The sequence below is a fragment of the Phymastichus coffea genome, unplaced genomic scaffold (genome assembly GCF_024137745.1).
Source record: "Phymastichus coffea isolate CEN01 unplaced genomic scaffold, Cenicafe_Pcof_1.1 PCOF00031, whole genome shotgun sequence".
In the NCBI taxonomy this organism is placed as follows: domain Eukaryota; kingdom Metazoa; phylum Arthropoda; class Insecta; order Hymenoptera; family Eulophidae; genus Phymastichus; species Phymastichus coffea.
In genome coordinates, this window is record NW_026706842.1 from 1,168,700 (window position 1) to 1,186,708 (window position 18,009).

The 18,009-nt window shown below is 36.0% G+C and overlaps 2 protein-coding genes across 2 annotated transcripts; one reads left to right on the plus strand and one right to left on the minus strand.

The window, feature by feature from the left end:
* Positions 1–297: 297 nt before the first annotated feature.
* Positions 298–9,211, plus strand: LOC131663113 (zinc finger protein 865-like). The gene is made up of 7 exons (XM_058933218.1): positions 298–668; positions 990–1,145; positions 5,524–5,765; positions 5,844–6,118; positions 6,180–6,209; positions 6,289–6,562; positions 7,307–9,211. Exons 1-7 carry the CDS (start codon positions 528–530, stop codon positions 7,599–7,601), a joined length of 1,413 nt encoding a protein of 470 aa, XP_058789201.1. The 5' UTR covers positions 298–527; the 3' UTR covers positions 7,602–9,211.
* Positions 9,212–11,876: 2,665 nt separating this feature from the next.
* On the minus strand, positions 11,877–16,019 carry LOC131663078 (uncharacterized). The gene is made up of 4 exons (XM_058933169.1): positions 15,921–16,019; positions 13,949–14,197; positions 12,765–13,067; positions 11,877–12,164 (listed from the first exon to the last, which is right to left on the minus strand). Exons 1-4 carry the CDS (start codon positions 16,017–16,019, stop codon positions 11,877–11,879), a joined length of 939 nt encoding a protein of 312 aa, XP_058789152.1.
* Positions 16,020–18,009: the final 1,990 nt, after the last annotated feature.

Consider the following 18,009-nt stretch of genomic DNA (forward strand, 5'->3'; position numbering starts at 1 on the left):
AATTGTATAAAAATATATAATTCGATGCTATGCTTTTCCGACCTTTTAGTGATATTAAAAATGAGTAAAATGATCTATTTCATTAAACAAAAATATTGAAAATTTCGTAAAATATCTGAGTGTAATAAAATAAAATATGGTTGAAAACAAAATATCACCTATTTGACCTTCAGTAGGAAACGGTGTACGTGGTTGGGAGATTTGACGGTAGATGGCTCGACTTAAATTTTAGAGAAGCACTATATGGTGCAAGAAGGACAAACAAGCCTAAGCAGTAATGGCAGCGTTACTGCAGTATACTAGATCAACCCCATTGAACATTTATTGTTTATTTTTATTGAAATCGTCTTGTTAGTTTTTTTTTATATTTGCGTTGTCGCGAAAGTAGACGAATATTGATTATTCGGATACATAGCCTAAAATGTAGTAAAGTATCGGAAAAACTATGTGAATTATTCAGTAATATAAAATCATAACCTAATGATACTAGTAAAGATACAAATATAGGGATAGACATACGTTTGAAAATGGCAATAAATGAAGATTTTAATTTCGATGAGTTGTGTAGACTCTGCTCACTCAAAAGTAATCAACATATGCAAATATTTGACAAAGAAGGCGAGCAAAGACAATTGTTGTTTAAAATACGTTCTTGTATACCAACAGTGGTGAGTTTACAAATGTTACAATTTAATTTTATATTACAGTTTCATCTACTTTTTTTATCATAATAAAAATAACGAAATGCGATTAAAAAAAGACTTATTTTTACGTTATTTTTTCTTTTTAATTCTATGAAAAAAAATGTAACCTACATATGAAATTTTAACCCAGTTAGTTTAACCCAATAGGGATATTTTATAATTTTAAATACATAAGATAAGATATTATTTTCAATGAAAATTTTCCACTGTTATTTTTTTCCTTATTTATGAATTTATTATCCATTATAGAAACGGAAAAAATATAAAATGATAAATTTTTTTCAGATAACAAAAGAAGATGCATTACCCAAAAATATTTGTCAAAGATGCATGTACAAATTAGATATGTTTTATGAATTTCGGATAAATTGCATGACTACTGAATCAGTTTTGAAAAATTACGCAGATAGTTTAAAACCCCTTGCTTCAATGAATAATCAGGTAATCGACAATATTTTATTGTAATTCTAATATTTATATTTATAATACATTTAATAGGATACCTGGGTTTGGAAATGTTTAAAATTCACAATCGATCGATAAAAAATGAAAGAAAATCTTCGAAATTGTTTATTAATACACGGATATTTGTTATTAATAAGTAAAAAATAGTTTTTAGAGCATCAGCGATCAAAGTCGCTGTAAATATGTATTGCGAAAGCAGTTGATTCGTTTTTAAAATTTCGATATCATCCAAGAGTATAGAAGATAATACGAATGATGAGTTGCTCATTTGGGTTGGAGATAAAAATGGATGATACAAGAGCAAGCGAGACGAACAATCGTAGTTATTGAAGCAAAGCCTTGGGGCAAGGATAAGCGGGGCACAGTAGTCGTCTGAGACTCACGTGGGTACGCGTGTGGGTGTTGCTGCAATCGCATCGCGTTCGCGGTTGGCGGCGGCGAGCAGGCAGGCGACGCTATATTGATCGAGTCGGCTGGTTGGTCTTTACTCCCTTCTCTTTACGCCCCGCGAAAGCGAAAGTCAAGCCTTCCGTTTTGTTCATGCACACGTCTAGCCGGCAGCTTCCTCCGACTCCACTTGGTCTTTATCCGAGAATCTTTCTCCTCTCGCATGCATTCGCGCTTATACTTTTCACCTGCGCGCCTTCACCTCCCGCAATTTCAGCCAGACACTCGATCCGCTGTACTCTATAAGCCTATTGTTTTTTGCCTCAACCTCCCGTCTTTTTCTTTTTAGTTTGCATTTTTTAACTATGTCAAAACTTTTATTGCATCAAGTACGAAAGTTTGCGTTTTCAATTATAAAATTGGCAGAAAAAGCTAATTCATTTTGTTCCTACAGCGAAAGCAAATATTATCTGATAAAAAGTTTCTTTCATCGTAAAAGTATTCTCTCAATTTCAAAGGTTATTACTTTATTGTTAATTTAGAATTTAAAGGATTATTAATTTTCCTGCGTTTTTTATAAGAACCATATGTTGATTCGATTTCTCTGTGAAATATAATCCGTGTTGGCAAGGTAATGCGAGACTGAGATAATCATCCAGCGTAGAAATTATATTGTTCTTGGAAGAGTTTCTTAAAATTCAGTTAGATACATAGAAACCATTTACATGCAACGATATAAATATAAATCTGCAGTTAAATTTTTCTTTGAAAACAGCAATTCTTTGGTAAACGAACAAAATTGGAGTCCGCAGTCAAAGAGCAGTTTGGCAGATCGACCCAGATATCTTCGAAACGCTGTTAATTCATAATCGTCGTTACATCAAACCGCAGTATCAAGTTTCGTCGGACTGCCGCAGGTGTACAGCTTATATATAGTGTAGGCATACGTGTACGCGCAGTAAAAAATTCGGCGTCCCTCTTTCTTTATCTCCCTCTTCCTTGTTTTCTTTCTTTTCTCTTTTTTTTTTATACTGCCCGCCCGCAGGTATCGCAGGACGTTTTTAACGATCCAGTCGCGCGCGCGCACATAGCCTCGGCCAGTGCCGACGTTGCGGCTGCTGCTACTACTGCTTTGCTTCATGGCTCCGCGGGCAAAACCTGTTCCTCGCCCGTGGCTTCAGCCATGAAAAAAGGGGGAATCCCTTTTCGCATCCTCGCCTTCTTCTCGTACATTTTTCGCGAATTATACGATATATACTTTGTCATTGCGGACTCTTGCGCTGTACCTGCATCGCAATTCGAGAGATCATAGAACACTTGCCGCGAGCAATAAAGTTATTGTTTGCATCTATAAATTTCAGCAACGGAATAACGTAGTCATTGTCAGGCGTCGTTGTCTAGATTTCTCATGCACATGGCTTTCAAGTAGAACGAGTTAAGTGCACCTCAGTAAGACATTTAAATAAAATCTTGTGAAATGGTCAATATCGGGCAGCTTTTTTATTTCAATATATCATTAGCCTAGGGATCCTTCGAGCTGCTGTGTATAGGCGTCGACACGTGTCCGTCCTAAGAAGTTAAACGAACTCACGGCGCATGAAGTTTCAAAAGTAGAAGCTCGCGAGACGTCAGAGGTAATTCGGGGAGGAGTGCATAGCAGAGAGGAGGTGCTGGATGTAACTCCTAACTGCGAGTAACGTTTGGACAATGTCAGTGTCAAGGTCAGCCGGGCGACGCACCGCGCACTTCTCTCTCTCTCTCTCTCGCTCTTTGCCGCAGTCTGGCGGCGGCGACGGTGGCGCGGCACCCGGGCAAAAGGGCGCAGTCAGATAGACATACGAACGGATGGGAGGGAGCTAAGCACGCAGGACCACGCCGAGAGAGAGAGAGAGAGAATCTCTTCGTCTCTCCCTCGTTCTCCTTCCGTGCGAGTGTACACGAGATATGTCAGTTTTGCGCCGGGAGCTAACGCGAGCAAACCACGTCGACTGCAGCAGCTCGTGTATGTTGTATTTGACTCTTTGTGGTTCTAGATTCCGAATGTGCTTTATTGTTACTGTTCAACGGTGTGATGTGGTTCATCAGTTTTTTTACTGAATTCGGAGTTTGATTCAAACGGAGTGCTTCTCAAATGACTGTTTGTGTATGTGCAGGTTTGTCAACAACGAGTGATACTGTTTTTATTAAATAATATTCCAATGCATACAATACAGTGAATTTACTATGAAATTTAATGCCGAAAAGTATGCAGTTTACATTTGAACTCGCTAGATCATTTTTTTACTCTTACCATACAAGTAAACTATGTACTTTTCTCTTGCCTGTGATTTATAAAGTATGCTTTATTTAAGATTTAATTTTATCGATACTTAATTCAAACCACTTTATGACTCCTAAAATTTCCTGCAAAATTATAAGATTCAATATCCAAACTGTCTCAAATGTAACATTATAACGACTTCAGTTTAACAAAAATTCAAGGTTTTATAAAATAATATAGTCGCCTCTCAGCGGATTTCAATAATTAAATCAATTAATACGGATTATTTTCTATACTACAAGTTTCAAAATCTGATATTTCAGTACCGATAAGCCCGATAAGCCCTACTGCTACCAATTTATAAATAATGAATACTATTTAAAAGCAAAGCCTTGCAATTCAGGACATCGTAAAACAAGACATTTAACACTATCTTAAAAGTACAAGTAATAATCCTGTCTACGTATAACATCCTGAAATAATTCAACAGTGCATACGGGAATGACCATAAAACACGGAAATTAAAAAGAAACATTGCGAAATTTGAATAAAACAGGTCGAGACTTTGGCCCAGCGCGCGAGAGAGAAAAGCGCAAGGGAGAAGAGAGAGAGAGAGAGAGAGAGAGCGAGAGAGAGAGAGAGAGAGAGAGAGAGAGAGAGAGAGAGAGAGCGAGAGAAAGAGAGAGAGAGCGTTGGCTGCATAGTATCGGCGCAGGACGTATATCGGTGCATAAGGTCGTTGCCGGAGGATCGATACTCCTCTCTGGCCGACCTTCGTCTCCGCGTAGCGCGCGGTGCGCGCGCGTTCTCACTCGCGGCGACGTCGCCCCCCCCCCCCCCCCCCCCCGCCTCCTCCCCCGACATAATACCACACACTCGCATTCACCAACTCCGTTCGTTCTTTTTTTTTCTCTGCTCTGTATATATGCTTACGTTTGCTCGGATGTTGCAACTCAAGCCGATATTACCGATGTTGCGTATGGAATGCATGAGCTGAAGATTCGGAAGACAAATGATGCCCAAACTGCTTTCTCTAAACTCTTCAGTCTCAGAAAAAATTTCCGTGGTATTGTTTGTCTCCGATTTGTTGATATTGTACTGTTTCAGATTGTCAGATTGGTAATTAACATTAAATCTGAATAAAAAAAGAACAAACATTAATACAGAAAGAATCTGCAAAGATATTATTATTCTTTGCATCTTTTGTGATGTGCTACTTCGGTTACAGCCTCTTTCTTCTCGCACCGAACTTTACAGCGTACGAATACTTTCGATGCTCGTTTTAGCTTCCCATACTCTTCTATCTGGCTTCTTCTCTTTCTCTGTTTGCTTGTTTCTCGTTCGTGAGAAAAGATCCGAGTTCACGAGAAGAGAGGAGAGATCGCAGAGAGAGAGAGAGAGAGAGAGAGCTTGTTTCGTCCGCTCGTTACTGCAACAGCAGCAGCAGCCCCGCGGTGGCTCGGTCCGACGTAGATCGTTGCGCGATGCCACGACTTGTCGTCGTACGTTACGCGCTCGCCGATGTAGGTCCGAACTAGTTTGTCTTCCTTTTTTCGATTTTATCTCTTGATATATAAGTGCGTGTAAATATTTGTCCGCGACAACGTGCAGATTTTTTTACGTGGTCTTAATTCAGATTTAATGATCTAATTGCTAAAATATATCGCAGTGATCTGAGAATAGTCAACCGTGAAATTGCAATTTCAGACCAGCGAGAAAGATAAAATGTCAAACGGCCAACACAACCAGCGCTCGGCTTACGTAGAAGCGCACGCCGTTGCCCATGCGGCCGTTCAGCAGCATATGGCACAGCAGGCCGCCCAGGCGAGGCTACTGACAAGTCCTGTCACTTCTGCCACACCGCAAGCTCCGAATCCGACTTTCACGCTGCCTGACGACGGGCTTGGCTACGACGATGGTGTACGCGTGTTGCGCTCCATTGGCACCTGGTCAGTTCACGGCGAATTATCAAATTGAAACGTCAAAGTGAAGATTTTGTTAATTTTCCGAACGATGCTCTTGCACAGGTCTCCAGATTATTCGTCTGCCATGAGGCCAGGAGCTGTAATGTCAGCCTTTCCAGGAGCTACGGAACCTCAATTTGTAAATAATAGAATACCCTCAGCACCCATAAATCACCAACAACCTCTTCGTAATGGCAGTAACGCAAATAGCAGACCGGGCTCAGTCTCAAAAGCAACCAACACTGGTGAACCTACATCGAAAGCGTTCTCTTGTACAGTTTGTGGCAAAGGCTTGGCGCGTAAAGACAAGCTTGTGATTCATATGCGAATCCACACAGGTATGTGTATTGTAAGGTCCGAATAGATACGATCTTGAAACATGTTATATTTCTTCTACAGGTGAAAAGCCATATTCCTGTGAAGTTTGTGGTGAGAATGACAGCTTTTAAATGGATATTGAGTAAATCTATTCCAAGATCTTCGACGTATAATATTTTCTTATTTTCAGGCAAAGCATTCGCGAGAAGGGATAAACTGGTCATTCATATGAACAAATTGCGACATCGGCCAGGCACTGGCTCACTATCGACGCCAACAAGTAATAGTTTGCACAATGAACAGCAGCAGCAATCGCAGCAGACATCTCAACAACAGCAGCAATCCCAGTCGCAACAGTCTCGTCCTGATAATATTCAGAAATCGAAAGAAGAAACCGTTAGTTGGGCTTGTGAACTTTGTGGTCGAGTACTAGCTACAAGAGAAGAGTGGTCTCAACACGCAAGGTACGTTGAAATCGTGATCTCATAACAGAATAGAAAGTTATAAAATGTTACTTAGTTTAAATTAAATTTTTTGTTAAAAATCAAACATCTTGCTTCGCTATGCACTTGATTGACGTATGTTTAGAAAAATTATTGTAGCTCGATTAAAAGATAGTATTTATTACTGTTTGTAAATTGACCTTTAGATAATTAACTTGAGATACTAATCGAATTTTTATTCGTGTTCACACGAATGTCATTTAGCTAGATTATGAAAATTTTTCATTAAAATTCAATAATAATAGTAGTGGAATAGACTTATCTGTATGCTTCTCATAACTATAGAGAATAAAGGTGTACCTCTGCAGAGTCAAAAATGACCTTAATCCTGGAAATATCAATAATCATAGCGTAAAGAAGTCTTAATACCCTTTGGAAGAAGATGTAATTATTACACATTATCATGTGGGTTTTAAAAATAATTTAATAAATATCTATTTTATAATGAAAGACTTTTAAGAATATAACCAAAAAAAATATCTATATAGTTTTCACATTTTTAGAGTGATAAAATTTTCAAAATAGATCGATGCGCAATTTCAAAAGTAGCACTTAAAATATTATTAATATATGTTTTGCTATGTTAGATAGCTAAAAAGATGAATAATCAGCTTTTATCTGAACAGTGTAAATCTATCTCCTTATCGGTACCGCTCGATCAGTTATTTCATTTTACAATATAATCTACATGTATCGATCTTCCAGGTCACATCTAGAAGCATCTGGTCCACCTCAACACGCGGCAGCCTACTTTCCAAGCTCGATGCCACCACCTCAACCGTACTCATCTGAAAGGCACCACTGCATGATGTGTCGTACAGATTTCACGGACAAAACGGAATTTCTTCTGCATGTACGTTCGCACTTTGAGCCACATGCATCTCATCAACAGGCAGCATTAGCAGCTGCCGCTGCTGCAGCATCAAACAAGCATCAAGACCCCGCAACTGCTGAACTCATCGCTCGTGGTCTTGTTGATCCTTCCGGTTTATGTAGCTAGAACCGAGCTCGTCGGCAGCCAAACTATGTGCCCTCGATTCGAGTTCTACTGTAAATTAGAGCTAGGATTTCAGATTTGCGCTGACAGTCGATAAAGCTACAAGCTATATTTGGACTGTTGACATTTTTTTTGGCAGACAAGAGATTTGCTTTTTGCGTAGCCATCAGTTAGTGTTTTCCACTAGAAACTAATATAGCTGTTATCATTTTTAACAGTAACTATTTTCACTGTTCAAATTATATTTTTATTTTGATCAAATTGCAAGATTTCATATAAACTGTCTCTGCTTTAGAAAATGTAGAATTTATTTTTTATGAATATAAATGTACTTATTTTGATGCGAATCATATTCAGGGCCGTGCATTTTTTTTTATAATTAGAGTTGCATAATAATCTGATGAAAAGAAGCAAAACGTTACTTCAAAATATAGGTATACATATTTCTACATAGAACAGAAATCAATGACAATTTTTTTTACATTTTATGCCTCATTTACTTATTGTGATTTTAATTGTAATACTTCGTTACTGCTTTGACTGTGGCTAAAACTTCAAGTCATTCAAAGATATCTTAAAGCATTTTATTTGAAGTATTGTTTCCATAATATAATATTTTACTAACAAAAATTAACGATTGTAGAGATTTCAATGTGAACAACGAAATTGATATTTACTTGTTATTTACATACGATTATAGTTTTATCCAAAATAAGATTGTTTTGTTTAACTATTCATTTTAAATATAAACTGTAAATATGATAGTTACTTTAATCACATATTGAAAACATACCTTTCTGAATTAGGAAAAATATCTTGAAGTATAATTCAAACAACTTAAGATGAAAATCTTTTTACTCTGTATAAAAAATTAAATTCTAAACATTTAGATATTGCTGGAGAGTTATAATTTTTTCCAATTGTTATTAAAGCTTTAACAAAATAAAGTATATTTATCAAGCATTTCCTTCCATTCGAATAAGCGTATTTGCAACAAGTAGTAATATATGTTGTTTTGAAGATTTTTGTTATTTTTCTGCATAATACAGTATTCTATGTAAGAGATTATTGTGCCTCCTTCCTCGCAATAAGTATTTCCATTTTTATTTTTTCATGTGATCAGTTAAATTTCTGCGTATAAATATAAAAATGTTACCATTCACAAACGATTTGTTTTTATGGAAATTATACTAAGGTCGTGAAAATATATGTGGAACATTTGTGCAATGATTATTGCAAAAAATTGTATTGAAAAATTGCATTCAATTGTTGAATGATATATGTACATATGGATCTTGTGAGATAAAACGTGTATGTTTTTACGGTGCCTTTTGCTTAAAATTGTCATTTTAATACAAATTCAAGCATAATGAGGAGGCACTCATTTGCAAGAAATTTGAGAGAAATTTAACACCTCTGACATTTACAATTATCTATAATATAAACTGCCATACTTTTATGAACTGCTGTAGAAACAATCTTGTACTGACATGTATTACTTTCCTACCAATGGCTGAATATAAAAAGTGCTCTAAACTGAGTCAATGAGCGACTGCCATAACCACGATAATGATATATGTCTATTGTATCCTTATAAATAAATCTGATCAAAATAATCACTTTTTCCAAAAATTGGCACTTATTTCCCAAAATCGTACTATCGTCGTTAATAAATTTTATATAATGCTTAGTTATTAATCAGTTGGCTCATAGCCTAATTGTAATTCTACGTAGTGAAATAAAATTTATTAATATATAGCTAAATACTCACGAGTCAAAATGATGTTGAATTAGCAACATTAAATTAATTTGGCAAATAGTTTAAATATTAATATCTGATATGAATGTTTGTTTGAATTAATGGTTTCCGTCTCTTTTAGTTTATTCTAAAAGAATACTCACAATTATTTTTTTATACAATCAGACGCCTTGTGTCCAAAACGAGTGGCAGACATTTAAAATTTTAAAAATAAAAAATAAAATAGGTCATCCCACGCAAGACAATTTTTACAGTATGTAGTAACTATTATGCCGTTTTCGAGTATTATAAATTCTCGACCTTGTAACAAATTTAAAGATTATATAAAATTTCGTTTTACGGCTAATAAGTTTCAATCTTCTCCAAAACAAGAATCTTAGACTTTCTTTGTCATACGGTTAATGTAAGATAATACAAAAATTATAAATTTTAAATGATCGCATGATACCACATACTTTCACTGTCATCGTGTAACTATCTCGTTGCATTCATATTACAGTGTGTACACACACACACACACACACACACACACACACACACACACACACACACACACACACATATAGTAACTAAGCTTTAGCTGTCATGGGAATTTAACGTTTTGTATGGTTATCGGAAATCAAGAATTTACCGAACATCTGATTTAGACTGATGTTTGAAATTTCGTTCTCGAGTTAATATCATTTAGATATGTAAAAATATTGATTTACATAATGTTCATTGTTTATCAAATATATAAATTAAAAAGAATGTTCATTTTGTTAATAATAATAATATTTCATAATTAGATACTTTATTTTTGACTCGCAAGCATTAATTTAAGTTATATGAAGATATGCAGTAGTGCTGGTCGTGATGGTGCGTTACGACATGAATATATTAAAGTTCAAATAATTATTCAATTAGCAACTTAAAACTACGCTCAATAAGTCATAAAATATTATGAACAAAGTTGTTAGTTATTGAAGATGTATTTCAGGTACTCGCGTGACACGTTGTTTAGGTATATACAGACGGTCTGCGGACATACAGGTGTGAATTTTAGTGTAAGCAAGTATTGCGAGTAATGCAATCATCCGTGCGCTTAAAACAATATTGTGTAAATGAATAGAAATCGCACAACATAGTCGAGGACCTGTATAGATGAGCGAGTTTTTTTCGTGCTATGGTCAATTAAGGAGTTATGGAGATGATCGATCGAAGTACGGACATTTTTAAGTAACGCGTGACTTTCCCACGAAATCGGAGAGCAAAAGAGAAGTGTAAGAGAGTTAAAGAAATAACAGTGCACAGAGAGTCGAGGGCGTGATTGCACTTTGAGAGCGACTCTGCCGTGTGTTGCGCCACATTACTATACGAGTTAAATCAAAGGTTAGTAGATGAAAGTGCATCGAGTCATTGGAAAGGAAAGGAAAGAGAGAGAGAGAGAATGTGAAATTTATAAGGAGCAGATGTTCTCGACTTTTTTGGCCTACTCAAACATCTCTCGCGTGCTAAACGTGATCTTTTGCGTCATCGTCGAGTTTACACGCAAGCTCTCCACGAGCCAATTATGTAAAAACCTACATGCTCGGCTATTTTCAATGCACCACGAGTAGTGCTTTATATAATTTGATCTCGTTTAACAACTATTTCAAGCAAAATTATCGGCAAATTTAAAGCTAACTAAATGAGGAAAGATCAACTGATTACAGTTTGTCTATGCACGTATCTATACGAAATGAAAGTGATCATAAGTTGAAGTTCGTAACGAGGTAGTTTGAAAGTCATTCTCGATAGAAGGTAAATTTATAGAAGCCACCCACGAGTTTTTCGAGACCAATCGTTAACTTTGATCTTTTAGATGCACACGAACCTCTTCCTTTGATGCGCCAAAGTAAAAGTTACAAGGTCGTTATTCGAAAACCAATTAAGAATTTTCAAGGGGTTAACTATATGTGCACTGATTTCTTGGTAAAGTTTTTTCAAATCAGCACAAATGTTCATTTTTTAATTCACGACTCTTTATTTGATAACCTGTAAGACAATACTTTACATATCGTTGCAGATAAGCTGGTCGTAGGATAGTCTTATTTTTATAATAATATATTAGATAATATTACCATGTGTGCATGAGAAAATACATTGTCAAAAAATATTAAAACTTGATCGATGCATTCGTGTTATATATATCGAGTATTGAAGTATAGATTCCATAATTTGTAAAGATTCTCAGGATACGGATTTTATTATATCACAGTCGCGAAATTCGTCCAGTGATTGTTGAGTTTTGAAAAAATTGAATAAGTCGTGCAAGCGCAGAGCAGTCGCTCGCTAAAGTATCAATTATCGTGAGTGATTTACAAAGATATCATCTCGCATGAACCGACTTGGCATGTAAAGGAGAGAAAAGGCTACACCATAAATAAAGAGTAGAAAAAGGATAAAACACAGACAGGCAGACGAGCGAATATCCTCTCACCCGGAGCATTAATCGTCATTAAAAGTATACAATCCCCTTCACCGGCTCATCGACATTTTCAACTCTTGCTGAAGGTGTAGGAGAAACCATCGGGTGTTCTGTTGAAATCGAGTTTACCTGGCGGGTAAAATCTTCGGGATGGCGGGGTCGTGAGTTCGTTGTAGTAGTAAGACGGTGAAGTGGGGCGTGGCTGAGCTGGCAAAATTTCACGATGGTACTGTGGTACCACAGGCCCTAATGGTGCTGGTTGCTCATATCCCGGCTCGTAGCGTACCGGGTATTCTGGATACGTTGCCTGGTACTGTAACTTTATTTTAAGCGTTGGCATCTTCTGGCCATTTCGCTTCTGAAGTTGGGAGATTAGAGAGCGTTCGTGGGTTTGAATATTTAGTTTATAAACGCTTTCTTTTTTTTTTGGAAATGCAAATACCAGGTTTGAAAATACCGGTCATTGGAAGCATTTCTAATTGTGTTCGTTAGAGTATTCTTTTGCTTTGATTTAAAGAGGAGTATGATTATGAAAAATGAATTTAAAAAGGAACATTTATTTAGTTTTTTGATATCTTTGTTGAATTATCATCAGAAACTATTGGCACGATCGGCTACATATACACATTTTATTGAAATATATATACGTAGCTTTTTTTATAGAATTTCTAAATCAAATCAATCAATCAAATCTATTAAAATATTGTGATCGTTTGGTTATTGCTTTTCATTTATTTTTCAAACAGTATATTTCGTGCCGAATAAATAGTTATCTATTTTAATAATATGTCAGATCTTGTATAAAAGTAAAAAAAAAAAATAAACCAAATAACGTGATCTAAAATAAAAGAAAGAAAAATCCATCTATATTTTTCTTATTAATTAGCAATCGTTCCATTAGCATTGAAATAATTCAAAGCAAAAAATACTCTTGTATAATTAAAATATAAAAACTTACGATTTCAGATCGAGGAGGTGGTGGTGATGGTTTACGAGGTCGTGGTGCGGGTGGTACCCTAGCGGTTACGTGAATTGGTACAGCATGAAAACTCGGTGGTGTAGTGGGTTGAGGTTGAGGCTCGTACGAAGGTTCTTGCGTCTCGTATTGATATTTGTAAGGCTGGTGAATTAACTGGTATCGCGGCGGTTTTGAAGGAGTCAGAGGCAGCTTGTAGTCAGGTGGATTGTATTGTGGCAGCGGCACGTACTCCGGTTTCGGTGGCGTGGGCGGAGGTTGTGCTGGTATATGGTCACCGCTTGCCTATACATCATTCGTAAATAGAAAGGCAATTTTCGAAGTCGCAATATCCGGAATAAAATATACTTTTGTTGTTGATGCAAGTCAACGAAATGTAAGTCTTCGCTCTACAATATTTTTATTTAAAAAATATTTTTTATGGAGTACCCGTTCATTTACATTATTTGCGAGAGTTCAAAAATGCTCGATAAAGTAAATCGATGTGAGAAGTACGCTCGATGCGGCATCTCACAGTTTTTTATGCTTTTTTCAAATCTTCATATCATTCGAGTAAATCGAATATTTTTACCATTCATGACTTATCATACTTGGGGTATTATGCAAATCTAATCCCATGAGAATTCATTACATAACTTTTCAATTGTTATTTGAACTGAGGAATCTCGTATTGCGTAATCACGCGAACTGGCTTGCTCCTATCAATATTTCCACTTGTCGACTTAAAATATATTGATATTATATTATAGTAAGCATAAGATAACACGGTCTGATGATTTTGAATGTGAACCACGTTGTATGGCATTGAATGAATGTTTCAATTATCAGAAATGATAGATATACTTATTTGACAGACTATCTATTTTATTAAGAACATAAGTTAACAAGAAATAAAGTCTTGAAACAAAATAAAGTGATAGAGTTCGTATTAACATATGCAGCCGTCAAATCAGTGCATATTTTCCAAGTGACGCAACTCGTAAACGCAACGCGAAAAAGATTGCTGAACTTTGAAAAGCCATTTCCATACAAAGGCGACTCTGTTCATTACAGCGACAAATCATATATGCGCGAGGAATGGTGAATTGACACCTTGGATCGACGTATGAGTTTCCCACGCGGCGCGTGACAAAAATGAAATGACAAAATCCGCAATGCATGCATACCCGAAAGCCATTAACGCCTGCAGTGTAATGGACGGTGCGCCTTTGTCCCGTGGGATCGACGTAGGAGTAGGAGCCACGGCGATTGCCATACTCGTCACTTTCCTCTTTAAATTCGACTCCGTCCTCCTGAGAGTACGCTGCCCCGAAGGTCCCGTCACCTTGCAGATAGCGCATGTCTCGCAGAATTGCGGCGTTCTGCGAATCTACCACTTGACATTTTGTCACTGCCATTAAGCAGGGAATTATTATCTGTAAGCACGTTTTAACACTGTATTATTGAAGAGTAAAAAGAGTGTGTTACAATTCCTATGAGAAATAAAATTGTGTAAATCTCTTTGTTGGCTCTGACATAATTGAGATTTTGTACGTTTTACTGCTGCTTATTCAATTTGCCCATTTGTTGTGCCTTATTATATCCTCTTTCGATAACAATAAATCGAAAACCTTTGTCCTTTGTACACTGGGTAATACCCCTATAAAAAAAGGTTCTACATGCATTTTCTAAAGTTTCGATTGAAATTCTGTATTCAAAATGTTTTTTTAATAAACATGAATTCCTTTCTGAAGTCATCACACGAAGTCCGTTAAACGTAGATATATACTAAAAAGCTTATTGTAGTAATAAACATCAATGTATTTAGAGGTAAAATTGAAGTATTGCAAAATAAAGTAAGCTAACATCAGGTTTCTTTTGTAATTACGAATCAGAATATTTTTCAGTAGTCGAAGACTTATTAGTTTGGTTCGAAATTTATATAAAAATATTCACACATAATAAAACTATAAGACGTTAATGTCACAGTTTGAGAGTTGATTTCGTTAAATTGAGTATACGTCAATTACATAACGCTTAATTCACTGTTATTCAGTCAGAGAGATGATATTAGAATACTAATAAAAGAAAAATAATCCGGTAGCACTAGTAGGTATGAGCGACAAATTAATATAGATAATAAAACACTTACGAGGAAAGCACTCATCGCGTAAAACGGAGAGGCTGCACGATCGGATGAAAGAAAGAGTGCGCTGGCGCAGGCTCGAGAGGGGCGTTTTATACGAGGTTGCGAAGGTTCATGCCCACCGCTCTGCTACTCCGTGAGCACTGCAGCCTCCGCGCGTCGACGGGATCAAGGAGCTTTATTGCTGCATCGACGATAGAGAAAGAGCAGCCGACGGCTTTGCCATTCATGCACGTAGATAATACAAATGCTTGCTTATATACCACGCCCCGCGGCAACGTCCGCGAGCCCATAAATATAGAGTCGCCTGTGCGCGTCGACGACTCGACCACCTTTTAAACAATTTGCGATTGCTGGAACGCTATAATGCATTTAGACGTGAATTTTCGTCCGTAGCCCAGCAGTTGCGTGAGAATAATGCCTCGAAGCTTATTTATTTCCTATGCTTTGTTGCTCTTACACGGAGCGCCGAAGAATCGAGGGAGTGCCCACTTTTGCGGAATCTTTTTATCGAGCATCGTGGCATAATCCAATTGGGTTCGTTGGTTTCGCTGTCTCTGTCCTGGAAAATCACTGGCCAATCTGGAATGCGCTTCAAGATTTCACTTTGGGTCGGAAAAAGTGGGGCATCAAATATGCATTATAAATTACGCCTGAAAAAGCTTATTTTTTAGTTCATTTGCATCGTAACTGCCATGGGGCAGGCTTTTTATTTTTATAGAAATTGGCCGTGGTCGTCCAAGGTCGTACACTCAAGATGAAACCGTAAACTGTCTTGAAAATCCAATGAAAATCACGAAAATCAGCTTGATTTTTAATACGAAATATTTGGACAGTACTCGGTCGTCAGGTACGTAGTATCGCGCTTGTATTAACTATTTCCTTTCTTCCTGAAATGCACGTTCACGTTTTGTCATAGTCGAGCATCAAAACAAAGAGACGGGTTGTCAATGAACGTTCTCGAAAACCGGACAAGTACTTCAAGGTGAGGATTGTTCGAGAATGCAGCTTACCTTTAAAGTAGAGCCCCTTTCGCGCTCGGTCAGGTCTTTTTTACTTCCTCGTACAATTGCTCTCTTAGCGTCGACACTCGAGCCGCTCAGATACCTCATTGTTATACTTAGCGGCATTTCAAAGGGGAATTTCTTATGCATGAGATGTTCAATCTGTGAATGGGGAAAATGCCTCTGAGATTTTCGTCCAGGTGTCCTATGAGAAAAAGATCCACGATATATTGGCTCCTCACTAGTGCTCCCATTTGGGTTGCGTGGTTTACCATGTTTCAACGCGACTTTAAATAAAATAATAAATGATTGATTTCATTACAGTGGTTGCTAAGTGTCCCCATGGGAATTCAACTTGTAAAAAATCAATAAATTAGCGTATATGAGTATTCTTATTACAACAAACTTTAATGTGAAACTGATAATATTTCACTTCTTTTGCAAAAGATTGTTTATGTAAGAAAATATATAGCATAATATTTGTTTAATGATCAAAGCAATTTAAATATCACTTGAATGCGGATCATACCAACAGTTAGTACAAAAGCAACACAAGTATTACCATACTACAGGGAGAAAGGACAGAAAGGATCACAACTTTGCAGGATACGCAAAAGAGGGCGCATAATGTTCGTCGCGCCTGACGTCATATTCTTTTAGAATTTTTTATTTCAGAAACGTACAGCTAGATTATGTTTCAATTTTCTGATCTATTATTGAACGCTTTCATGATAACAATATAAAATTTTCTATTTTCATTATGTATTCATTATGTAATATCTTATTGATTATGTATAAGATAATTACTAAAGCATGAAATATTAAGTAACATAAAATAAAAAGATATAAAATGTTTTTCCAACCATGTACAGTATTTCTATGTAGATCATATAATAGTCTTATCTTAATTCAAAAGGAATTTTAAATTAACTTTGCTGAAAATATTAAAATATATTATCAAAATATAGATCTGACAAGAAGAGTATTACATTTTTAAATCACCAATTTGCTTGCAACTTAGAATAATTTTTTCCTACGTATGAAATGCAAGAAGCTGCAGCTGTTGGGTCTATTACACGATTTTTCTATAGTTACTAGCTATTTTTAGAAATAGCTTTAGAATAAGAAAAATTATTGAAAAAGGATGAACAGTTCTCAAGTTATGCTAATTTTAAATTTGTCACTGACATTTTCAATAAAATGCTTTTTTTTTGAAAAATTAGCTTATTATTTCATATATATTTTTTATTGTGTAAATTTGGAATAATTCAACTTTTTTTTTTAATTAATTTAATTTAATTTATTGCCAAACTTTGGATTACAAAAAAAAATCTTGCTGTGACAAACACAGTTATGTTGTCGCAACATAAACAACTTGTGTATAAGCTGGAATACATTAAAAAATTGAATTACAACTAAAAAATAAAAATTAAATAAAAATAAATTAGTAAAACTAAGACTTTTGACTATTTTATTCTATGAAAAGGATCTTAGCTTTTATTTAATAATGTTATGAAAAATTTGCATATATTATATTACAAAAAATACTGCTGTTTGGATATTTCGATAAAAACAGTTTCTGACTGTGGGAGAATAAAGCATTAGACCGAGCAACTGTGGTATCTTGCATTAACCATTATCGTCCATCTGGATATATTTTGTACACCTCTTTTTCAGCGCTTACAGCTATTGCATTTCGAGGCAAAAAACATCGCAATAGGTGTATTCTTATAGTTCTAACTGTGCTTTTTCTGGTGGTACCATTCAAATTATTTAAGAACTTCATTTTTGTGCTGGAAAATATTATCACTATTATCGAAGATAACTTTTTTCAAATCAAGTTTTCAAAGAGTTACTAGCTTGGAATCAACTTCGAACCTGTCTCGATCATGCACGCGATGTCTGAATCTGAAGGATATGGAGTCTCGAAGTCAGTTTGACCAACGAGACATTTCAAAATGGCGTCCGAAGCGCAAAATCTTTGTCGAAATATTTCTTTCTCAAAAACGAAGCACTTTACCAAAAAATTTTTTAAAAGAAAAATTACTTGAAATTGGCCAAAGAATACACCTGTATATTTTCGAGAAGTTACGATCAA

Bases quoted from the DNA above. Each gene is read 5' to 3' on its own strand.
- LOC131663113 (XM_058933218.1), top strand. From the start codon at position 528: ATGGCAATAAATGAAGATTTTAATTTCGATGAGTTGTGTAGACTCTGC. The intron at 1,146-5,523 runs GTAATCGACAAT...TTGCAATTTCAG, and splicing joins TTGCTTCAATGAATAATCAG to ACCAGCGAGAAAGATAAAAT. The intron at 5,766-5,843 runs GTCAGTTCACGG...GCTCTTGCACAG, and splicing joins TTGCGCTCCATTGGCACCTG to GTCTCCAGATTATTCGTCTG.
- LOC131663078 (XM_058933169.1), bottom strand. From the start codon at position 16,019: ATGAGGTATCTGAGCGGCTCGAGTGTCGACGCTAAGAGAGCAATTGTA. The intron at 14,198-15,920 runs GTAAGCTGCATT...ACGTGCTTACAG, and splicing joins AAAGGGGCTCTACTTTAAAG to ATAATAATTCCCTGCTTAAT. The intron at 13,068-13,948 runs GTATGCATGCAT...AATGATGTATAG, and splicing joins CAGGCGTTAATGGCTTTCGG to GCAAGCGGTGACCATATACC.